At 53.0% G+C, this 24025-nt stretch overlaps 1 protein-coding gene and 1 non-coding gene across 5 annotated transcripts; both read right to left on the reverse strand.

Moving 5' to 3' along the window:
* Positions 1-253: 253 nt before the first annotated feature.
* Positions 254-14882, reverse strand: EGFL7 (EGF like domain multiple 7). Of its 4 annotated transcripts, none has more exons than NM_001305681.2 (10): positions 14720-14882; positions 11287-11355; positions 6878-7065; positions 5446-5568; positions 5244-5356; positions 4457-4552; positions 3228-3392; positions 2443-2507; positions 1997-2159; positions 254-585 (listed from the first exon to the last, which is right to left on the reverse strand). In NM_001305681.2, the coding sequence occupies exons 3-10, from the start codon at positions 6955-6957 to the stop codon at positions 563-565; spliced, it is 828 nt and encodes a 275-aa protein (NP_001292610.2). In that variant the 5' UTR covers positions 6958-7065; positions 11287-11355; positions 14720-14882; the 3' UTR covers positions 254-562. The 4 variants fall into 4 exon arrangements, with proteins under 4 accessions (NP_001292610.2, XP_025011824.2, XP_040504988.1 ...); XM_025156056.3 differs by lacking the exon at positions 14720-14882 and adding an exon at positions 12004-12282; XM_040649054.2 differs by lacking the exons at positions 11287-11355; positions 14720-14882 and adding an exon at positions 9586-9656.
* Positions 2874-2957, reverse strand: MIR126 (microRNA 126). The gene has a single exon (NR_031468.1). It is a non-coding gene; the product is annotated as a microRNA 126 (primary transcript).
* Positions 14883-24025: the final 9143 nt, after the last annotated feature.

Genomic DNA, 24025 nt, shown 5'->3' on the forward strand with positions numbered 1-24025 from the left:
ACAAGTGGGCTTTGTCCGGGCTCTGTCTGCAGAGCAGGTGTGTAGGGGACTTGGCCTCACCCTGTTGGCACAGCTGAGCAACGCAAGTTTGTCCCTGTCTGCTCTGTGCTGATAATGGGAGTGTCACAGGGAAAGGTTTTGCATTAAAGCAATAAAACCAGGCTCTATGCCTCCAGGCATGTGTAAAAAGCGTTATAATTACTGCCCTACAGGGCCAGGAAAAACCAAACAAAACCAAGCACCACATGAACTTGTGTAGAGCCAGTCTCTGGCACAGCCAGACAGGCACTGCTAATGGCATGAGGTAAGGCATTTATTTTCTTCCTCTCCAGCAGGAGTGGGGTGAGATGCTCAGGGTTAAAAGTCCAGTTTGGAAGTAACTTCATGACCTTTGGTAAGGTGAGTTGGAAGAGAAAACACTGGAGATGCTGATGGGGAAACCAGCCTTCTCTTTCTACCTTGTGCCTTCCTGGAGATGATGTGTCTTTGGCCCCAGCCTGGGGCTGGAGAGAGAGACAAGCTACAGATGCAGTCTGCCTGTTCTGATTCTTTGGGTGCTCAGCTAGAGTTCATTCCTGCAGGAACCTGGTAAGATTTAAAAGAAAACAAAAAGTAAATAATCCAGCACTGTTGTTAGCCAGGGTTTGGTGTGGTGGTGGGGGCTGGCACCTCCAACCAATATAGCAATGGGCACAGAAGAGCAGGTTCCCTGTGCTGGCTGTAACCACCTCCCCTGTCTTCTCACATGTGCTAAATAATCTTACTGTCTCCTTTCCCTAGAAAGATGAGGTTGACCTCGCCACCTATAAATGTCATCCACCTCTACTGTTTTTCCTTTGCCAAAAGCCCCCTCCTGGTTCCATTTGACTGGCTCTGGGCCTGGCAAGTCTGTGCGTAGCACCCCAAGGCAGGGAAAGCACTGACAAGAATGCCAGCTGGGACTGGGCTGTCCTGACTGCGGCTGCAGCCGATGCTCTGCAAACCTCAGCACTCACTGCGGTACAACAGAACAGTCTTGTATCCTCCAGGGACTTCCAAGAACATGGGAGGGACAAAGGCAAGTTTTGCCTGCTGGAACAGGCTTGGCAGAAGCTAAATACAGAACTTTGGAGTCATTCCTTGGGAACAAATCCATGTTACCTTGTGATGCTGTTCCCATTCCTCAGTGCTGTCACTAATAATAAGCATAGGGCAACGCTAGGAAACCTGGTCTACTGAGACACTTGTAGGTTTTCATAATTACCCCTTTCTGAGTTGTTGTTTTTTTTTTTTTAAGCATCAATTTGCAGCTTCAAGCAAGCTGCAAGCTCTTTGAAGTCCTTCTACCTAAGCCATTAGCAGAAGCAGTGAACTGGGACTGGGTATGCCCTGAAACCTCCCTGTCCCTTCCTCTTCCCTGTTAATGTAATCCCTGTGCCTTTAGCATGAGGCTGCTGCCACTCACGAGTCTGCTATTTAAAACACCTCTGTGGTGCACTGCGTGACAAAGTACTGCTCTACAGACTTCAAAAAGAAACATGCCTAAAACTTCCCAGGCTCATAAATCTGTCAACTTGGGCACGCTCCCTAAACTTTCCTGATTGACTTTTTGGACTATTAAGTTTTCAAGAGTTGGGGCTTTTCTTTTCATTTCATCCTGGACAGATGAGAGACAGAAACAGAGCCCTGTTTCCGTGTGCTTCTATGGCTGCTATGAGGGCAATCAGATGGTGCAGCCAGACAGCTTTGGAATGAAGCTAATGGGTTGTTTGTATTCATCTTTTATTAATTACAGGCTGCTGAGTTTGAGAGAAGATCAAGATTAATAGTGGTATATGTGTTACTGATCTTGCTGGCTTGCATCTGCTCTCCACAGCCAAGATGCATAGCATAAACAGCCCCAAGCAAAGCTGAGGCACTGAAGTCTGAGGCTGTGTCAGTGGTGTTTGAGTGTGTGGGGGGAAAATGGGGAGAGGTGCAGTGCAATGCTTCACCCCTCCTTTTTGCAGGCACTTACAAGTCTCCAGCCGCTCCTCGAGGAAGGAGATCTGCTCACTCAAGGAGTCGATTCTGTCCAGTTGCTGGAGGGAGTGGGACAGTCGGCTGATGGGGTCTGTGCCGACGTCCTCTGGTGCAGATGGCATGAGGTTGTGGAAGGGAGCCAGCACCAACTGGAGTTTCTGCAGGGAGAAGGGGGAGCCATGAGCAGTCAGGAGGAGCCTCAGCGCAGTATTTGGTTGTGTTCAAAGGGCCGCTGGGCTGGAAGAGCTGCTGTGAGGCTCTGCCTGCAGTGTGGAGCACAGCTGGGATCCTTGCCTGCTCCCTGCCTGAGAGGTCAGTGTGGTGTTAAAAATAGAGCAGGGGTGGAGGGAAACCCTGGCTGTGCACAGCCTGGGCTTGGAGCCGGCTGCACGTGGCCACGGGCAAGGGAGGAAGGGGCAGAGGGGGACACAAAACACCCACCTGCTCCAGTGCTTCCACTCTGTTCTTCAGGTCTTTCATTTCTTCCTTCACTTCACTGGAGGGATCTGAAAGAAAGGGCCAAAATAAGTTACTTAGTAAAAATCCATTGCCTGAGGTGAAGTGGGATGTGCTGGGCTCAGGTAAGCACTGCTGCTTGGTGCTCCCCTCCTAGGGAATCTCAGGGTTCAGGAACTGGATGCAATGCCTGCTGCAAGCACAGCAGTACCTAGAGTAAAGTGAGGGAGTTTCTTAGGCTGTGGGGTGATGCTTCAAGGACAAAGTATCCTTTCGTGCCTTTGCTGTCAACAGATGAGTTAGCACTCATGTCTTCCCTGTCCCATGGTGAGCCCTGCTGCAGACACAGGGCAAAAGCAGGCAGTGTTTGGGACGCATGTAGATGGCTCTCCCAGGCGTTGCCCACGTGATGCCAGTGCTGACCACAGCGCATTATTACTCACGGTACGAGTTTGAAGTGTCACAGCGCGTACCAAAAGTAATAATGGGCCGTCACCAGCAGCTCCTGATGCTCCTTGTGGCTCCGGATGGATGTGCCCCACAGGAAGAATGACGATGATGACGGAGAGCACAGCCACAGACCTGACCACCACACACCACAGCCAGGCTTTATCACCCCTGCAGGGCCTGGGCTTGTGCACAAGGCAGGTTTTGTTCCATCTCCTAGCCCTTGCCAGTCCTTCTCTAGCCACCCTGTGCTGCTGTGTTAATCCCAGGTTTCACCAAAGCCGCTGAGCAGCTGCTGCCATGCTGCAGCAGTGGGCAGTTACCTGCTTGGCTGAAGGTTCCTGGCTCGGGGCCTGGCACCACGGGCTGGCATGCCTTGTTATCAGCAGCGAGGCTAAAGCCATCCCGGCAGGCACAGTGGAAGCTCCCAGCTGTATTGATGCAGAGCTGACTGCACCCGTGGCTCCGGCCTGCACACTCATCCGCATCTGAAAGCACAGGGATGGCTCCATGAGGACAGGGCTGGGAGTAAAATGCTCAGGGCCAGAGAGGTGTGGATGGAGCGGAGGTGCTGCTTCCCCCTGCCAGAGCCATACTGACATCCCCAGGCTGGGGATGTGATGGGAATATGGCTGAGGCCCAGGTCACCCTCCCCGAACTTGGCTGGCACCTGTGTGGGTGCCCCTCAGACAGGGTAGGAGCACACTAGGAAGATGCTAGTGTAAGTATAGGATACCCATATTACTTATTTATCCAGAGGGAGAATCTGGCCTTCCTACATCCCTTTCACTCTCCTAAGGGTAAAAAGCAAAAGATAAACCCAGAAATGCCCACGCTTTGGCCAGAGAAGGCACCATCCTTGAGCAGAGTGGTGCAGGCGGCTCCGTGCCGCTGCTCTCAGTGCCTGGCTCTCATCCTGGATTTATGGCTGGGGTTTTGGTTCCAGCCAGCCGTGGTGAGGAGCTATCAGCCTTTCAAGTGTGTATAAAACCCAGTAACCTCTCCTCACACGGGGGAGTTATTAAAGCTGTTCCCACAAAGCAAAATGAGCAGAGCTGCTTCCCACGCCTGGGCAAATCTGTTCTAGGCAGTGGGAAAATCCTTTCCCCAGCGCTGGAGCCGGAGCTGTCAGCGATACTCTCAGCCCTGCCCTGCCAAGCATGGGTCAGTGCCACACACTCCAACTCTGCCTTACAGGAGGGTGGACAGCCAGAAGTAGTAGTGGAAATGGTTTGCACCACGCTGGTGTGCTCTGCCGGATATCCCTGTGCTCTAGTGAGGCATCAGACTGCCGTTGTGCAGGAGAGGAGCCCTTTCCCTCCACCCCCGGATCTTTTTGCTTTACAGATTTAGGCTCTGCAGCAAATGAGTGTCTTCGTTTACAGCAAGAGTTGGATCACTGTAAATACGCAGTCTTGGGGCTGCCCCGTGTGTGTGAGGGCTGCTCTGCTGAAGGCCCTTTGCTGACTGCAGTCACAGCAGAGCACAGCCCCAGCTCATGCTGACCTTGCATAGTCCCCCATGCCAGGAGGGAAGCAGGGTGCAGCAGTACCTGTCTGGCAGGAAGGCCCCATCCAGCCGGGAGGGCAGGCACATCTTCCAGGGAAGGAGCAGCGGCCACCATTCTGGCACGGCACCTGGCACAGAGCTGTGAGAGCAAACAAGCACAGCATCACTCGGTGGGGCTGCGCATCCCCCTCCCCTGCCTACGTAAGCATGCATTGTGCACGCACGTGGGGCAGCACAACCTTGTGCCAGCCCTGGGCATGGGCTGCTCCATCCTGGTGGGGCTGAGCTGTGCTGAGGATGTGCTGGGAGCAGCAGGAGTGGGACAAACAGGCCTTGGTTTGGAAGGAGGCCGAGGGGCCTGCAACCAGCACAGATCAGGGGAAGGAGAGCCACGCTGCGCCCTGACAGCTCAGGAGAGCATCTGGTGTTGCTCTATGAGCTCTTCTGGAGGCAGATTAGCTGCTGATGTGCTAACGTGTTCTGCATTTGCTTTACGTTGCACATCACAGTGTCCTCCTGAAAGCATTTCTCTTCCATTACTGCTGATTTATATGGAAAGAACTTGCTCACTTTATTTATTCTCTGGTAACTCTAAAGTTAATAAGCAATCCCACAGGAAAAAGGCCTGAGGCAGCCAAGAAAGCCTAGAAATTAATAAGAAATTGAGCCACATTTGGTTGTGCTACTGGATGCTGAAAATGTAGATGGAAGAATCAGACTGGTGCTGGTCAACTAGAGAGCTGGCTACTGGGACGTCACCCACCCAGAATCAAGGGACTGGGGGACAGCAAGGTGAGCAGGGTCCCGGGGTGGCCCAGTGGCCTCATTACCTGTGTTGCAGCTGAGCTCGTAGCTGCTGGTTCTGCTCCAGCCAGGACAGCACGAGGCCACAGGCTGGGGTACCTGTTTGTACACCTGCCGGTAGGCAACCTTGTAGATGGTCCTGCAATGCAGAGAGGGGGCTGAGTGTTGGGGGCAGCCCCAAGCCCCCAGCCCGGCTCCCACACTGCTGCAGGTGCTGCTTCCCCCCACCTGTAGGTGCTGCACAGGCGGTGGCCCTGGCAGGTGGTGAGGTAGGGCAGGTACACAGGCTGCACGTGGGACTCGGTGTGGGCGGCTGTGCGGCTCCGCGGCTCTGCAGCACAGGTCCTGCGGCTGAGCAAAGGAGAGCAGGTCAGGCAGTGGTTGGCAAACAACTCACTGCTTCCCCCCCACTCCCCCATCCTGAAAGGGCCATGCTGATTTACACCAGCTGGGGATGTGGCCTGACAACTCCTAATTGCACATGGCTATTTAAGAGGCAGTGGCTCATTGCCCAAGTGACCCAGGAGGTGACTTCATGCTGTTAGGGGCAACAACACAAAGCCACAGCACTATGGGCTGCACGGCCCCTTCCTCCCTAGCCCCTGCACAAAGGCACTGACACCCCTCATACGCTGCAAACTTTCTCCATCCTGAACAGTTGGGGTTCAGATTTAGGGGAGGTTTACTCAGAGTAGTTCTCCTTCCATTCTTTATCTCCCTTCAACCTAAAATCAATCACTTTTTAAACGTATCTTTTCCTTTCTGAGCTTTCTGCACTCCTGAACCTGATGTGCCTTCGGACGCCAACAATTCAACGATTGCACAGAAAGAATCAGGCTGATGGTAAAAAGGTAGAAGACAAAGGAAAGTCACCCTCTGTTTCTCCTGAGATAACTGAGACCCAGTCAAAAACTTTCCCAAGGCCAACAGCCAAAACAGTATCAGTTAAAGATTCTTTCTCTTCAACATTCTCCAGCAGGTCAGTCCAACCAAGGAACTTGCGTGCTCGTTTCAGCCTCCCAGCTCAATTATAAACTAGAATTAAAAGGCTGGGAATTAGCACGGACATCAGCTGGCTTCCATTAACTCCAGAAAACTCCTTTTAGCTTCACTGGTTAACATTACAGAAGATGCAGTTTTTAAATGGAAATTGTTTGCTTTGCAAATGTTATAATAAAGCTATAGCTGCAGTTGCGTGCATGCAAGAGAGGAATTCAGCCTGTGGGTTTAGTCACGACCAGAATGTGAAAGGTTTAATTCTAGAGGGGAGCATTTCAATGTAAAAACAAACTTTGGAGAAAATGAGCTGGATCTCATTTTCTGGGGGGTGGGGGCTGAGCTCGAGCTCCTTTCAGTAGGGGAAGAAACCGGGGCACTGAGCACTGAGCCTCCTTTGGCCATGGAGATGCTCGGGCTGTGCTGGGATGCAGGGACAGCGTTAGACCCAATTCCTGGGAAGAAAACAGACCCCTGCCAAGATGTGACTCAGCAGAGCCTCCTCCCAGCTCCTCACCCAGCCAGGTGCCCCTGGTGCCCCACCAGCTGAACAGTGCTCTCCATTGTGGGTGAGGACGAGCCATGCCATGCCATGCCTTGCAGAGGGGCTCAGCACGTGCTCGTGAGGACAGATCTGGGAGATGCAGGTTAAAAGGAGGCTTACCCCACCCGGGCAAAGCTGTCAGTGCTGGTGGCACTGAGGATGAAGGCGAGTCCCGAAAGAAGGCAGCTGATTCGGTGCATGTCCTGTCCCCTCCCTGCAGCACTCTGGGCTGTGTGGCACACACCGGGGTCACTCCTCAGTGGGAAGCGTGGGCTCCTACCGCATGGCTTGCTGTTCAGCGGCGAACTCTGGAACAGAGAGGATAGCAGTGTGAGCACGTGGTGTCCATCCCCAGCTGATGGCATCCAATGGAGATACGGTGACATGATTCTGATGGCCAAGTTTGCACTAAGGGAATAAAAATGTCCCTGTAAGGCATCCCCACAGTGCTGGGTGGGGTGGCTGTGTTGTGCTGTGCCTTATTGCAAGCTCTGGCAGGATGTAAAACAAAAAAGAACGAGGTTGTCTGCTTCCCAGTGACACACAGGGAGGTACAGGACCCGGCAGGTCACAGCACTGGGAACAGGGGATGTGTGGGATGGGGCCACCACTGAGGCAGGCTCCTGCTGGCACACGCCAGGGGGCTGCACCCCTTGTTGGGCTGCACAGAAAGAACCTGCATCATTCCGAAACACGCAGCCAATTCCAGGCAGCAAGGCCAAAACAATGGCCTGTAATTTCTTAATCCATACAGTATTGTAAAGCTGCATTTTCCCACCACATAACATACTGAAATCTGATCTTCTTCTCTTTAAAATACAAGTTCTTGCCAGGGAAAAGTGCTTTAAGGGCCATATGTACTGTCTGTATACAGATTGAGTACTGAGTTGGAAATAAAGAGGCTTTGATTTTCTAGCAATGGGACAAATACGAAGCAGGGCTGAAGAAGGTCAATAACAATGCCTAATTCAAAAAATATCCAATTTAAACAAAACAGTTGGCCTCCGGATGGCAGCAGTTAAAGGAGGAAGGAATAAAGGATCCCACCTTAAACACAAGACAATTAAAGAAGGAGCCAGTCTTTCTGATTAATCTTTGGAAAAGACGTTGCTTTACTGGAATGCAACACAACAGGAAATATCCTTCTGAAACTGCAGGTAAAGAGAGCTACCTAAAAGGTTCTAAAATCCCCTGGTGATGTGGGGTGAGATTGGACCAGAGAGCTGCAAACTCCTTTGGGACAATTCCTAACTCTGAGCTGTCAGGAATATTCATCTGTAGACCTGTAAGTCTGTGTAAAGCCAGGCAGCAGCATCTCTTTATTCAGGTGAAGGAGGCACAGGAGGCCCCTCCTGCAAACGGCATCACCAGTGAGGCAAAGGCTCTCCGCACCGAGCCAGGTATCCATCACAGCCAGGATGCAGGCACACAGCCTGGCCTGCCTGTGCCTTCCCAGAGCTACACACAGACACGTATTTTCCTTGCAGCCGCAGATCCCCTGGCTAGTGGTGCTACTCCAGAGGTCCGTAAGTCAAACCCTGCCAACCATCGCAGTCCTCCCACAGAATTCCTGCAGCTGCCATGGGAACTTTCCCCGTGGGGAGGGCAAGAAACACAGGGCACAAGCTTAAAATACAGACAGCTTGCTTCTTTCTCTTCGAAATAGAGCAGCATTGTCCTACCTCAAGTGGTCAGAATATCCCTCTGGTTGCTTAATACCGGATCAAGTTTCAAAAGTGGAAAATATGATAGTAAATACTTTGTATTTTTTATGAGTTTATGAGTATGAAAATCAACCCCTCCAAAACTGCAGAAGATCTTCCAACCTGTCGCCGCTACTCTTCTAGTATTCCTTTTTTAAAGCACATGAAGCTACATAGGAGCACCTGAGCTTTTGCTGGTTATGGGTTCAGCCATGTGCTCTTGGAGGGAGGCTGTGGGGCCGCTCCTGCCAGCCGGAACCTTTCCCATTCTGCCTCTGTGCTCTCTAGCTTGCATCAGCAGCAATTGGGAAAATACAGCCCATAAGGGGGCTGCTTCGTTCAGCTCTGCCCATGAAAGCCAGGCTAAGACTCCAGGTGATGCTAGCAGCATGAGATAGGGTCTTGTCTCCAAAGTGGTGCAAGAGAACCCATCCCTTCAGGAGGAAGCAATAACCCCCAGGACAACACAGCGGCTGCACTTCTTTGAACAGAGTGGCCTGCTTCTGCAGGTGGAACCGTTATTCCCAATGGTGCCCTCAGCTGCCAGACCCTCCTGGAGGGCACCAGCATCAGGGGGATGGATGTTCCCCTACAGACATTTCCAGCTGTTCTCTGCACAGGCTGGGATGTGGGCACCATGGAGCAGAGCGCGGGGACAAGGGCACAGCGGGAGCAGAGACGCGGGCACGATAGGAGCAGAGTGCAGGGATGGGAGTGTGCAGGGCAGTGGGATCCATGGAGCTGGGCGCAGGGAAGCAGGCACCACAGGGGAGGCTCAGGTTCCGTGCACAGCAGAAGAGGCTGCATGGCACAGCCACCGGCGCAGGGATGCCACCCATAGCCCACAACAGGCCCGAACCCCGCACGCAGAGCTCCGCACCCCCCGGGGCAGGACGAGCCCTGCCCGCACCCCCCGGGACCCTCCCCCGGCCGGCCCTGTCCGCAGTCCCGCAGCCCCTCCGCTCCCGCTCCGTCGCCGCCTCCCGCCCCGCGCGGTGCCGTCCCCGCTCCCCCCGCCGCCCGCTTCGCCCCGCAGAGGATGCGGCCGTGGCGAACGCGGTCCCCCCACCGCCGCTCCGACCCTTCTCCCCACCGCGGGCAGCGGCCGCAGCCGCCGGGACTCACCGGTGGCGGTGGCGGAGCCGCGGAGTCGCCGCCGCGCCGCGGCCCCCCGCGCGTTTCCTCCCCCCCAGGCCGAGTCGGTCCCTCCGCCCCGGCCCAATGAGCTCCCGGCGGGGAGGAAAGCGGAGCCTCCCGGCCAGGGGGAAGCGCCGGGACCCGGGGAGCCTCCGCCTGCCTCCGCCCCGCCGCCCGCCACCTGCCCCCGCCGAGCCGCTCCGGCACAGGGCAGAACCCCCCGCCGCAGCCTGGACCCGCTACGCGCTGCCGCGGTGTCCCCGTGCTGTCGCGTGGGGGACCGCTGCTTCTGTGCCGGTTTCCAGGCTCACCTGCAGAGTGCCCGGACAGCCCCGCACCGCGCTACGAGGTCCCCGACCCCCTCGCAGAGCAGCTCTCCTGGGTGGGCAGGGGATTAACGGGTGGGCAGGGAGATCCCTGTGAAACCCCCAGCCCTTCCCGGGCTACCGTGAAATCCCATCACCGGTGCAGTGACCGGGGTAAATTTCTCTCTGTGCTAACCAGACAGTGTCTGGTTCTGCATCTCCTTCCCCCGGACAGCCAGCACACCACACCGCTCCGTAGGGTTCCACCGTGCCCCTGTGATGTCCCTGAGCTCATTCCAACAGCAAACTCCTGCAGGAGAGTGCAGTGAGCCGCCGGGACGGGGATCAGCCCTGCGAGCATTTGGGATGCTTGAAGGCTCCCTCGGATGCCCTGGGGCCGATGGGGCGGGCCGGTCCCCCGGGTGCCCGCAGGCTTCTGTTATTAAGCACTCATTTATTTATCAAAGAAAAAAAAAATCTGCAGTTCGGTTAGTGCCAAAGTGCCACTTGTTTTGTCTACAATTTTCCCTGGGAAATTAGAGCACAGAGGCTTATTGTTTTTCAAATGACTTAGGCGCCTGCCCGTGCTCAGAACCAGCCTTAAAGATAGCAGGGGTCTGATGTGTAAATGAATGGCAGGATACACCCTCCTGGGAATATTTGTTCCCATTAAGTTTTGCAAGTCTTTTTTTTTTTTTTTGAAAGCATGTAGGCATTTAAAGGAAATATTTACCAGTTAAACAATAATAGCTGCGAAAGAGCAACTGAGCTCACTGGCTTCCCCGTGGGTACGCTCCAGCTGCTGACTGAATTGGAGCTGCCACGAGTCGCACTGCGCCCTGCAGCAAAGCCGCTGCATATGTAAGGTGTGCTGGGGGACCCACGGGTGGGCCCGTGTGACAGTTTTGCTCGTGTTCTACCCAGGGAAGGGAGTGGAGCAGCTGGCAATCAGCTCTGGGATGTGCTGGTGGAGATGGAGCTTCGCTGCCAGGCAGGACGATGCATGCCAGGGGCACTACAGAGAACACTACGCTGCCGGCAGTGAGGTGAGGGCTGGCTGCAGTGCCGTGTTACACGGCATCATACGTTGCACAAGCAGGAAACAGAACAGTTTGCTCACTCAGCCAACCTCTGGGGAATGATTGCAGCTCACGTAATCTCATAAGCACGAAGCACAGGCAACTTTTCCCAAGAGCCTCAGAGGGACGGTAATTATCTTACTGTGCAGACAGCGTTACTGTTGTTTTCTGGTTTATGGGGGAGACGAATGGTGCCTGATACTCAACTTGCCTAATAGTTGCAAAACGTGCTCAGAAGGTGGTGGAAAGCTTCTGTTTGGCTGTATGGAAAGCACGGGGTCTAATTGCACAGCCAATACACTCACCTTATCTGCAGCGCTCCGTCACCCGGCCCGAGCGCGGATCCCTTCCTTAAGGAGCATCTTGGTTTCTCACTGTCAGAACAGAAAAGCCCATGGTCACATTCCCTTTGTCCTGCAGGCAGGTATCAGTGATCTAGCCCACGAGGGACCTGGTGTAGGGGTCCCAGATGCTTCCCATAGCTCGGTGAGAAGCGGGGTACCCCATTCCTGCTGACACCCTGTGGCGATATCAAAGTTCCCTTCTTCTCCCTTGGGATCCCACCTGCTGCACCCCAGCACTGTGTTCTACCACCTGCAGTATTTTCCTGCGCTCATTTAAAGATCCCTCACTCCAGGACTAAACACAATGCCTTCACGGTCTCCCTTGATACCCTCTCAACCATTCCACAACAATTCCTGAAGTGCATTATTTTAAAATTCTGCAATTATTTGAGTTACAAAATGTTTGCTTTTCAGCTCCATTTACTTGGCCAAATCTTTGCACAAGCCAGAGCCCATGTTATCTGCTTAAGAACTGCAGATAGCCCATTAAAAGAGTACTTAATCCTCCACTCGCAGGGAGGGTTCGCTGCCTTGTATGCCAATATTCATTATGCTGGGAGGAAATCCCTCAGGACATAGCCTGGCAAAGTTCCCTTGAAGGCAGTGATGTTCCAGCAGCTCTGAGCAGGGGAAGGTCAGAAATTGGCTCAGTTCACATCGGTGTGATGAGCTGCTCACCACGGCAGTAAGGCATTTTGGCTTGCAGCTGCACGTCTGCCTGAATTTGAAGTCTTCCTTGGACAGGCAGTTTCCCTGCTTCCTCCAAAGCTTTCTCCCTTGCACTTTAGAAGCATACTCCCACGACATCTAATATTAATACTTGTCTCCAGGCCAAGATAGAAATGTTTCTGGCCATCCTCCCTCTTTGATTTAACAATGTTAAATCTCCTCGTTTCCCACTGGTTCTACCATCAGTGCGAGCTGCAGGGTGCCCCAAGCCTCACCCAGAGCAGGTCTCAAGCCACACACCGGGTGGGCCAGAAGGAGGAACTGCCACCCAGCCCCGGATCCAACCCTCCTGCAACGTGCTCACATACAGGAGTGCTTCCCCAGTCTGGAGCCAGAAGTGCTGAAGTGACAGCTGGAGATGGATGGTTGGGGAGAAAGACAGGAGAGTGACACACATACAGATGCAAAACCTTTCAGCTACCACAAGGCATGTCTGACCCCGTACCTGCTGTGCACAGTGGTCTCTCGCTGGCCTCCATGGGGATCTGGCTCAGAACTGGGACTACTTGCTGGAGGAACAGGAATTTTTGGTGATTCCGAAAAAAAGGGGAATCAGCTTATTCTGTCTTAGGACAAATTCTTTTGCTTCGGCTTTTCATAAAGCTGTTTGTAAATGTTACACTAAAGTTTAGGCTCCGGAGCAGCCCCTGTTCTGCAGAGTTCTGTAAGGAAAAAGACCTCCCACTATTCTATTATGTTCCATATTGTTCTCCATTGCGTCAGCTACAGACCAGTTATCTCAGTGGAAAGCTAGTGGAGTCCATTGATGTCAGTGGGATCAAAGCAGGTCAAACCAAGAAAAGTGCTTGGCCCATAGCACTGAGTCTCTCGTCACCAGTTGCTGAGTGCAATGAGTATTATGATCCAGATCGGATTCCCACAACGTGATTTTTTTTTTTGCCTGAGTAAGGACTCAACAAACACTGTCTCAGGAGCAATACGTTATAACCCGAGTCCACCAGAGACATACAGCAACCTAAACGTGGCCATGCAAAAACGAATGCGTGAACAGGACAACATCCTGCAGCCATGTTTACCTTCTGTTAGAGCATGCAGATGAGTTCTCATATACATTTCGAGGCGGCAGTAATGGCTGCTGCATAAAAACCGGGAAATGATCCATCTCACTGAGGAATAAACTGAATCTTGCTGCTTTCTGTGAAAATCCCCTGCCAAAAGCTGGCGTTAGTCAGTGGGGAATGGCTCCTGCCCCTACTTTCCCCTCTGCGTTTTTCCGGTGAATCACTCCCTGAGAAGCACACAGAAAGAGCGGTGGGAATGGCTGCGAGTTGCACACATGGCTCAGTTGGTCCTTTAATCACAGCCATGCCAGCGAGCATTGCATTAAACAGCATTTTTTGCTCTAATTATCCTTCCATATCAAGGGAAAGACTCCAGCTCCAGAAATCTGCCAAGCGGAGCTCCTCCTTGCCATCACCTCCTGAGTGATGGGCAGATCTATAGCGTTTACATTGGGAGAGGGGACGGAGAACTAAATAACTGGTTTTATTACCTTCTCCTGTTTGCAAGGGCCCTTTCCTTTTCTTTCTCTGCCCGCCCTGAAAGCTTAAGTTAAATCTTTTTTCTGCATGCACTTCTGCTGCTGGTGTGACTGTGAGTCAGATTCGTTTACACTAATTTGTTGCAGTTTGTAAATCTGTCTCCCTGGAGCCAGGCCCATCTGCAGCATCCGAGTCTGGGAAATGGCTCAAATAAGCCTGCATCCCAGAGTCAATTTCTTTTCTTTACCTCCAGGGAAAGTAGTGCAGAGCTGATAGTTCAGAAGCATAGAGAGAAAATGACTCAGTGACGGAAAGAATTCTTGATCACAGGGGATAACATTCAGAGTCTGCAAGGGTTGTGTGCCCACCTGTGGCCCCACTGCTACCCAGAGTCGAGGCAGGTTTGCAAGGGAGGCTCGGGGCCTCTGAGCTTCTGCCTTGCATTGCTCCCCAGGCAATGCCAGAGCTTCACATTAATTTTACCCCTTGCAAAATCTTATTATTTCTTCTGTGAATGTTAGATCCTGTGAAAAGGCATGCTTGGCTGTGTCTGTCAAGAGCTATTGAACGGCACGGTGCTGCTTCACGTGCGTGGGTACCCAGCTGCTCCTACCCACAGCCAGCCTTTATCCCCCAGCACCTCAGGTGAGGAACTGAGCCTCCTGCCTGCACTGTGTAATGCCAGAGATGAGGATGGCAGGACTGGCCATTCAGGTTACTGAAATAGCACACATAACACCCATGGTTACAAATGCCAGAGGCTTTGCTGAGCTGCTGGCACGCTCCACGCTCTCAGCGTCAGCCTTGGCAGAGCCCTGTGTAACATGCCCTATGATGTGTTACAGCAGAGGCGCTCAGAGACACACAGATGGCAACAGAGAAGGAGTTATGGAAAGAAAGGTGGAAATCACATGCACAAGTGTTGCAGCCTTCCTCCGCAAGCACAGGAGATAAAACAAACCTTCTATCCAGCTGCCAGGACTCTGCCATCCCTGGAAAGCAGCCTGAGCCACAGTGGGTGATTTCAAAGAGCAGTGCTACAGGTCGGGCTGGCAAACCAGCACTGGGGACATCCCTCATCTGGCAAGGGCTACCCACAGCCCCTCCGACCCTCTCCATCCCACCCGTCCCTGCTGCGGTGACAGCCACAGCTCATGCCATACCTGCAGTGCCCCGCTGTCCCTCGCCGCGCTGGGACGGGCCCCGCTGCCACACTGCCTTGTGGCCACCGGCCGCCATCCCCCCATGGCCACCCTGGACCCGGAGCCGGGCACCCTCCTGGCACCCCCCTCATGGCCGCCCGCCGGCCGCGCACAGGCAGGAGGTGGCTGCTGAGGTGGAAGGGCGGCTTTTTATGCTTTTCTTCCTGTATAAATCAGGCCGGGGATGGACAATCCCAGACAGGACTTCCTGTGTGTGTTGTGCGCTGATAACAGGGCGTTGTGAGGAGAACAAACACGGCTGCCGCAGGCCCAGAGGGGAGAGGGGCTGTGGGGCGGTACCCCCGCGCCGTGCCTGCCAGGCCCCGAGATGGGGGGCACAGCACAGCGCCCCGGGGCTGTGGGGAGGGCTGGGCGGCCGAGGAGGAGGTGCTGACCCCCGCCTGGGCCCCCACCTGCACCACAACACACCACGGACCTAAGATGGCTGCCCCTGCCCTTCCGCCCTGCAGCCCACGGCACGCAGCTCGGCTGTCCCCATCACAAGCACACTCAGAGGGGATCATAGGGGATCCCCACTGTGTCAGGGAACCCTCAGCTCATGCCAAGCGTGGCAGGGCCAGCGGCCATCTTCCAGAGAGGGGGCCGGCCATCTTGGCTTGCGGCACCAGCCTCATCTTGTGCATGGCAGCTCAGCAGGCAGGCAGTTCTGGGCTGGCTCATGACAGCATTAGTAAGAGCGATCCCTGCATTAGGGATGAGCAAGGCACAGTGCCGTGTGGGCCGTTAAACTCACTGGAAAGCAAAAACGATCCCTTCGGTGGCAGGTGCAGAAAAACCTGCCCTGCTCCCTCGTGCTGAAGGGCCCACCACGAGGTGCTGCGATTTCTACTGAAACACGTGCATGAGCACGGGAGAAGTTCAGAGCTGCCACACCTGCCCTGCTGGCACGGGGCAGCTCCATACGGGCACTGCCCACATGGCACTGCGTCCTCTCGGCCCAGGCAGAGCAGCCATGCTCGTGCGCAGGCTCAGCAACGGAGGATGGCTCCCACCCTGATTCAGCAAAACACTACTCCGGGAGAGTCCCATAGGGCTCGCAAAATATTCCTGTGTTTATTTATATAAATGCACGGCTAAAGAAAGACCCCATTTGTTTTCCTTGGCAGAAAAGGTATTTTTCAAGGCTGTTTTCTGCTGCCCATCATTCTTTCCAGCAATAGGTGATTTTGTGCTGCCAGCCGGAGGACTCCATGGGAGCTCCTCCCCACCTCCTCTGGACTGAAAGCCCCGAACTTCGGGGACAATTCAAGACCCAGCCTCTATCAGCCACAGCACTGCTTGGCCCTATGCCACTGCTCCTGTGTCCCCTGCCCTCACTGCTGGGGCATTTGTTGCACACAGGGCCGCATGCAGGAGTGCTCTGAGCTCATCGACAGAGAAGGATGGGATGGGATGTGTGGAAAATGCTTCCTGTTTACTCAGCCTTCAGCTGCTGGAGCGGGAAGCAGGCAGCAGGGGCCGGACAAATGGGTGGCTTTACACTTGGCATTTGCTCACAGCTTCCCTCTACCCACACACCTCCAGCATTTCTGGACCTGCTTCTGCCGTCCCCCAGCACGCACAGCCCCAACAGCTGCCCCAGCCCACAACACGGTGACATTTTCATGGTGGTGAGGTGGTGTTGGGACTCACTGCAAGCTGAGCATGGGGCATGCAAGAAGACAAAGCTAGGACACGTGCTCCTCCAATGGCCCTGCAGCATTCAGGGCCTGTCAGGCGTGAATTGTGCAGAGGGACAGAAAGGCTTTAGACTCCTCATTAGCACCAGCCAATTAGCATGGCATGCTGCTCTCCCCTCAGCTGCCAGACTGCAGCTGAATGCCTCCTGCCCACATGGATCCCCTCAGCACCTTCAATAACAGCGTCAACTACCAAGCAGCGATCAAACTCAGCTGACAAAATCTCCACATCCACTTTGCATGGCTTTTTGCAGTGCAGGGAGCATGAGGCAACCCAGACATGCTCCGGGCACTGCTTCTCCTCTGCAGAGCCAGCCCCAGCCCCAGCCTCACCTCCAGCCCTGAGCAGCCTCAGGAGCACAGCACCAAGTGTTTCCAGGCTTGGGCTGCTCCAAGTCTTTGAGTGACAGCTCAAGGTCCTCTTTTCTTCCCCCTTCCTGTATTCTCCATGGAAAAAAATACTACTTTACTGCCCCTTGCTTGTTTTATCATCTGCGGATGACAAAAGCACCAGTCCCACTGCAGGGATGTTCTGCTGCTTACTCATCTAACACCCATGGACTGCTTTTAAATTCCTGCATTCAACCTGCCTGCATAAATTTAACTGCTAATTTTAGGCGTTGTGAGCTGCCATAGGATTTATTTCTTCGTTAGCACTTCTCGCCATGTGGGAGAGCCTTGGGAGGCTGGCAGGCGACTGCAGCTTTGCCAGGAGATAGATTTGTCAGCTCCTGGTGAAAATCTTACATGAAAAGGAACTTCATCCATTTTTTGTGTTTTAGAAAGTGCCATCTCGGAGAAGTCTGGATTTGGGAGAATGTCCCCTGGGATGATCAAAGTCCCTCAGTTCAAAGGTTGAGCCTCAAGGCCCCGAAGTTGGAACGATTCACTGAAGTGGTGCCTCTGCCACTGAAATTTCTCTCCTGGTTTCTTAAGAAAAAAAAAAGAACATTAAAATAAAAACTCCCCCAAAATGTGGGCTTCGTCTGCAGGAGCTCCATGCGCTCAGCCTCCCTTTTGCTCCCTGCATCTCTGCTCCCAGCAGAGTTCAAGGACAGCCTGATAAGGGTGGGAGAAAGTGGGAGAGGCAGGGAGCAGAGACTAAACATTGTGTAAGATGCTCTCTGCCACAGAAGCGTCAAAGTGGGACCTGGGGACAAACTCTCACGTCCCGCAGCACTGTGTTTTGTGGTGCCAGTGGGACCCCAGCACATCCCAGCCCATAGGGAGCAGGGACATGCCTTGCTGCTGCTGTTGTGACAGCATGGAGGACAGAGACAGGAAAAAGCCCAGAGCCTCTCTTATGTTAAGCCAGCTTGGTGACAGGCTCTCTTATCCTTGCTTTGGGTGAGATAAGGTTTCATCACTGACTTCCAGAGCAGCTTTGTATCTCACTGTTACCTCCCATCACTGCAGTGGGCATCAGGCATTCAGAAAACATTTGAGCATGACCATATCTTTCTGAAACCCGTGTGGAATGGAAAGACACACAGGGTGGATGATTGACCCTGTGGGGTTCTCAGTGTCTCTCTGTCTTTGTGACAAAACAGGTTTCCAAAGCCAAGTGTCCCAGCTCCCTGCTGGGCTGGAACCCCTGGTGGGGAGGAGATGTGATCCCACCATGACCGTCCTGCTTCAGAACCTGGGTGATCCATGGCCATTTTGAGGGCTAATCCAGATCAGTGTTTGCTTTAGTGAATCAGTGAGAACTGCATCTTATTGCATCAAACCACTTTCTCTACTGTCCCTGACCTATGTGTGTACTGGAAAACAAGCTGCATTTCCCCAAGATGATTTCCTGACATCTGTGCTGTCCCCTATGAGGCACCCGACCATAAAGTCTTTAGAAGACCTTCAGATAGTATTTATTTCTATAAAATCCTCAGGCAACACCACAGGGAGTGACTGGGAGGAAAAGACACGTTGTAAACACAGAGGAGAAGGAATAAAGCCCTTAGCAAGGACCTGGGGCATCAGCTGTGTGCAATTTGGGTGATGCAAGGACAGAACCATCCTGGTGCCCAAAGCCTTCACACTGATTCACACAGAGCTGGCTTCAGCAGGAAGGCACTGAAAGGGGAAACATTGCCCTCTCACCACAGAAAAGCAATTTTTGCTCCCCAAATGGTGTTGGATCCCACAGGGCAGCTCCTTCTGGGCTGCTCCATCTTCCACCAAAGTCCTGAGTGCCAACAGCCCTCCGCCTCCCTTTCCCACCAACTTTTCCCGATCATTCCAGACAACAACAACAGAAATGTTAAAGCTACCCAGTTACAGAACAAAACCTTACCACTGATTCAAAGATTTCTATGTTAAAAATAATCAGTGTGTTGAGAAACAAACCCTATAAAGGCCAGTTCTGATCTCATTGGCCTGGGACCAAATCCAGATGAGGTCTCCGTGGAGAAGTCCTGAAGAATGGGTAAGTGGTGATGTACCAAAATCACAGTCAGCATCCATCTGTGTAGCACTCGATGCCCCTTTTTATATCTAAAACTACTGGAGTGTGTCGTAGATGACCGTCTCCCTATTAGTGGATCTAATTCCTCGGTTGAAAGTCCTCCCCAGGAAACATGTATGTCTTTTTGCTGACTTCACTGGATTTCAGCAGCATAATAGAGAAGTGGAATTCAGCCTAAAAGCCAGACAGTGAATGCAGAAGTCAGGACTTAGGAAAAAGATACAAAAAAAGAACTGTTGATACGCCTCTTCTCCGACACGTCGCAGTGTATCAACATGGCCACTGCCTTTATTTTGTTTAATCACTTATCTCCACGAAGGGAAGAGGAAATTCCCAAGAATGCATGATCGTTAAAAATATTAACCAGGCCTGGGGATTATTTTTGGTAGCTAAAAGCTTCCTGGCCGAAGGGTTTGGGTTTGCATTGGACTTCAGTAAACGCTTTAGGAGAACTTTCATAAACACCCATTATAGTCACATCGCCGTGCAGTTCATTATGCAGCAGGGAAGGGCGGGTGTATGTTTCTCTTTCTTTGTTTTGTAATGCAGCGTGGCGAAGTGCGCAGCGCTCCACTGGATTAGGATTAGCTATTTTCTTGTATCCTTAAATAAAGGACTAGTTCACACAGTCCGAAATCTCTGTTTCCTTTCTGGCAGGAAACAGGAAGTGAATGCAAGGGGCAGATTTGGAGTTTGCTTATGAAGAACAATCGAAGTCCCATCCAGAAGGGAAGGGGATCTGCGTCAAGAGGAATTCACTTTTTTTTTTTCTGCTTTTTTTTTTTTTTTTTCTGGAAGGGAAGAGAAAAATGACCTTTAGTTTAAAAGCCTGAAAGAATAAAGGTCTGAGCGTTCAGAGCTGCCTGCACAAATATAGCCATAAAGGCCTTTTCCTGACAACGGCTCCGGCCGTTCGCCCCATCCCTATGCGAGCACCGCACCGCACCGCCCTGCGAGTTATCCTCCGGGAAGGGCAGCACCCAACCCTGTCTGCAGTTCCTGCTTAGGAAGGCCAGTCCTGGGTTTAATTCTTCAAAATATTTACTGTTTTTCACTCCGTCCCTCCTCAGGATGAGACGTGGTGGATGGGATCTAGCAGACCGCCCTATGCTCTCCCCGAAGTGCTGTTGGTAGCTGTCTCCAGGCACACGTGGGATGCAGCTCAGCAGCTGGGTAGCCAGGTGATCACACCGGCCCCAGCAACCCTGTTCCCATTTCAGGCAGCCACAAACCTTCCAACACACATCCCTGGGAAGAGGACATGAGTCGAGGCCTTGAGGCTAGACCAAGTGTCCAAACATACGTGTTCTCATCTATGAGTCCTACTCATTTTAGTCCTCCCCACCAGTCGCCCTGGATAGTTTTTCTGTAATTATTTCTCCCCAGTGGTTAAACAGATCATCTTGTGTAGTCTCCATGCTGGTTTTGCCACTGACTGTGGCACTGTGGGCAAAGCAGCATGGCTGAGAGCCCCCCGCAGCCATCGCCAACAGCCAGCCTCCTTGCGCCCCAATGAAGTCACCTCTTGGTACTGAAGCTGCAGCTCTCCAAATACACTTTGGCAGGCTTCCACTTTTCTTCTCCGAAGTCATCCAGGCTCAATGCATGCAGCTGGAGCGATGCCCTGCCAGTGTGCAGATGGACAGCACTGCAGCTGGGAGAGAGCCAGAGGGACACAATCACTGCTCAGGTCATAGGTCTGCAGAATCCGGCACTAGGCAAAGGTGCATCTGGAGCTGTGGAGCTGTGGTGAGTCACTGTGCTGCAGGAAATGGTGTCACCCACCAGCTCTGCTCCCGCGCATCCACAGCAGCCCCCGGCTCCAGCAGCGCTTTTGCCTTCTGCTACCACAAGTTTTAGACCAAGATCCCCCAGCTTAACCTGAACCTCAGGTTCTGCTGTTAGATCTGTTGGGCAATCTGTCCCCACATCAAGCCCAGGATGTCACCAGAATCGTTGTGGGAGCAGTAGGCAGAGCAGGCAGGGATGGCGGTGAGCAGGAATTTGCCAGTTCTGTTCCCCCTGAGCTCCCAGTCACCACCTTAGTGCATTAAAGTCATTAATTAACCTGCAAGAAACGATGAGACCTAAACTTTCCCCCAGTTGCTGCTGGCAGCCAGCCGTGTGCTGAGGGCAGGCTCCACCAGCAGTGCAGGAATGTACAGATAGCCTTGCAGGAATGCACTCTGAGGCAAGCGTGATTCACCCACTGGTACCCACTGGCTTTTCCTGGTGGGGCTATCCCCAGAGTCAGCCAGGGAAGAGCAAGGCACCACCAGCATGCAGCGTAAAAGCCAGCAGTGAGCTGTATGAAAAGCAGAGCGCTGGTCCCTCCCCACTCCTTGCTTTGGCCATCAGAAAACAGCAGAAATTGGCCCCAGCCAGAGCTGTGCACAGACATCGGGATTTCCACCGTGCTGTGGTCACACAGATGTCACCCAAGGACCCCAGCAGAGAGGTGACAACACATCCAGCAGAGATGCTGGGCCCAACCTGCTGCTGAGACGGTGCTTTGAGCTCAAACATCAGCTTTAAATCTGAGCTTTACTGATACCAGTCCCACATACAAAGCTACCAAGACTCAGTAGGTTTTACATGAGCACAAATACAAGCAGGACCAGGATTCAGGTGCCCCAGAGTGAACTGAATTGCGTGTCTACTACTTCTGAATTCCCTTTTTTCTTCTTTGCTTTGCTTTGATTTTGATTTATTTTTCTGCAATCACAGAACGCAGCTCTGAGCTCGGCTGTGCCATACCCTGTGTTAATTCAGCAGAAAGCTGCTCTCTAAAGGAAACATTTGCCACCTCTCCCCAGCTTTGATTTGCCTGTCCTGCTTGCTTGCCAGAGCTGATTCTGAGACGTTCATAGGAGGGTTGCTTTGCACGGAGCCAACCAGCTATTGTGCCCCAGTGATTTTGTTCAAGAAATAGAAAGCGCATTCACTTGTGTGCGAGGAGTTGACGCGTGTTTGATTGGTGTGCTTGAGAGCTCGGTGGGGAATACAGCAGCAAAAACACATTCCTGCGAGGAGTTGTTTCAAAAGAAGAGAAACAGGGATCCAGGAGAGATAAGAAAATGAATGTCTGCAGGATCTGGGAAAGCCTTGTGCAGAGGGACAGAGACAAAGTACGAGAACACGCTTTATTTGTGACAAGCTTTCCATCCTCAGCAGCCAAACAGGACATCCTGCTTAAGTTCTCCTTCCTCTCTTTAATTAGCGTTGCGTTCGGGACGCTGCCATTAATGTCGTCTCAGCATTTCCATGACAAAGCCCTGTTTTTGCAGGACTTTAGGAACTTGGCCCTAGAAAATCTGTTGTGAGCACAGCAGTGCTCAGCCCAGGGGTGGTGGTGGCTCTGTGGAAGCTCGGGCTGTGGGTACCCCTGCAAGCAGCTCCCATTTAGATCCAAACCACTGCACCCTCCGGAGTGTGACATGTCAGTGCAGACACAATGCCCGTGTTTCCTAATCTATACGTTGCTGTGGAGCCCTTTGCTTTCCAATGGTTAGGCTTGGGCAGCCCGGAGAGGAAATCTCCAGCAATGCTTTCTTCCCTACTTGGCAGCAGAGCCTGGCTAAACTCTGGCCAAATGTGTCCCCGAAAGTAGAGAGCCCCCAAAGCACCAGCACAGCTGGACAAGCAGAAATGCAATTCAAACCCCAGAATAAGCCTGGAACAGAGTGCTCAGAACTGCCCTAGTTATAAGCTTGATTCCCATTGTGTTCTATTACACTGCACAACCGCCTCCCTCCAGGTCACCATGGCAGGAGCTGCAGTTTGTGCAGGCACTGAGCACATGGGCAGGAGGAGTCCTCGCTCCCATCCCTCCTGCACCCGGCTGAAATCCATCCCTGCAGGGCAGTACTGGAGCAGGAGCAGCGCCAGCTCATTCTGCTCACCCCTCTGGAGCAGCTCTTGGCCCGAGAGGTGCTAAAAATTATTATTAACAAAAAGAAAACACCTTTTTTTTTCTTTTTTCATGGTGGAAAAATGCAGCCCTTCCAATTGAAAATATTTTTGTGATTCTACCACCCCCGAAGGGAGAGAAAACAGATTCCTTTGTTTCTGTTAAAGCCCCAGGTGCACTGCTGGCAGCCGGAGCGGAGCAGCACCGGGAGAAGCTGCAAAGCAACATTTCAGCACAGGATACTCCAAAGCAGACAGGGTTAAGCTAAACATCCTTTTGCTGCTGCTCTTTCACTTCCCAATTCAGGGGGGTGACACCATGACCCGCACCCTGTGCTGGGTACTCCGTCCCTGCACAGGCAGTCTCTGAGCCCCAACAGGTGGCAGTTTGCAGCCACAGGTCCTGGCTGGGCTGTGGGAATGGGTCACGCCTGCCACATGCTGTGCTCCTGCAGCAGGGATGGTTCTGCCCCATTACCACACTCAACGCCCTGCTTTCAATCGCCACCACGGCTTACGAGCTCTGAGCAAAAGAAGCCCACTCTGGTTCCTGGATTTGATTCTGGAACCCAGGATGGGAGCAGGACAGCCCCACAGGGCAGCCCCCAACACGGGCATGTCATGGTCTCCGTGCCGGTCCCCATTCACAGTGTGGGGTGAGGCAGGGCAGGAAGGGAGCCGGCGGAGATGAGTGTTTCCTGACTCTCGGGAGTGAAACAGAAAAGCGCTGTCACTCAGCAGCCCCTGCGAGTGCAGAGGCAAGATAACTCCAGACACAGCCACCATCACTTCCCCCCTTTGTCCCTGGCTTTTTTCAGGCCTTCCTGAGCAGAAACGTCTCATCTCCGAAGGAATGTCGTTGCTGCGTGGCTGTGTTGCAAAGGGCTGGAGGCTGCTCACAGGGCATCTGCCCCTGCTGCTGCTCCGTCCCTGGCACTCACTGATCCAGCCCTGGGGGACAGCATTCCTTGCACAAAAGCCAGAGGCACCCTGTGATTGGTACGGAGGCGTCATTCCCACCCTTTAAATGAGGTTTGATTTTCCCCTGGGCTCCTTCTGAAAAGGGGACGCTGAGTTTGGCTCCCTTTGGGCACGGCTCACCCTACGAGCATCTCTCATTTCAGCAACAAACTGAGCCCGTGTCCCTTCCTCACTTGTGGAAGATGACAATGACCGCTCAGTCACAGCCCTGCCTGG

Source organism: Gallus gallus, chromosome 17 (genome assembly GCF_016699485.2).
Source record: "Gallus gallus isolate bGalGal1 chromosome 17, bGalGal1.mat.broiler.GRCg7b, whole genome shotgun sequence".
Taxonomy (NCBI): Eukaryota; Metazoa; Chordata; class Aves; order Galliformes; family Phasianidae; genus Gallus; species Gallus gallus.

What these genes read in the sequence shown, in the direction of transcription:
- EGFL7 (NM_001305681.2), bottom strand. Translation starts at nt 6,957, where the DNA reads ATGCACCGAATCAGCTGCCTTCTTTCGGGACTCGCCTTCATCCTCAGT. An exon ending in GACAGCTTTGCCCGGGTGGG is followed by an intron (nt 5,569 to 6,877) that starts GTAAGCCTCCTT and finishes TCCTTTGCTCAG; the next exon opens with CCGCAGGACCTGTGCTGCAG. An exon ending in GGGGCCTTCCTGCCAGACAG is followed by an intron (nt 3,393 to 4,456) that starts GTACTGCTGCAC and finishes CTGTGCTTTCAG; the next exon opens with ATGCGGATGAGTGTGCAGGC.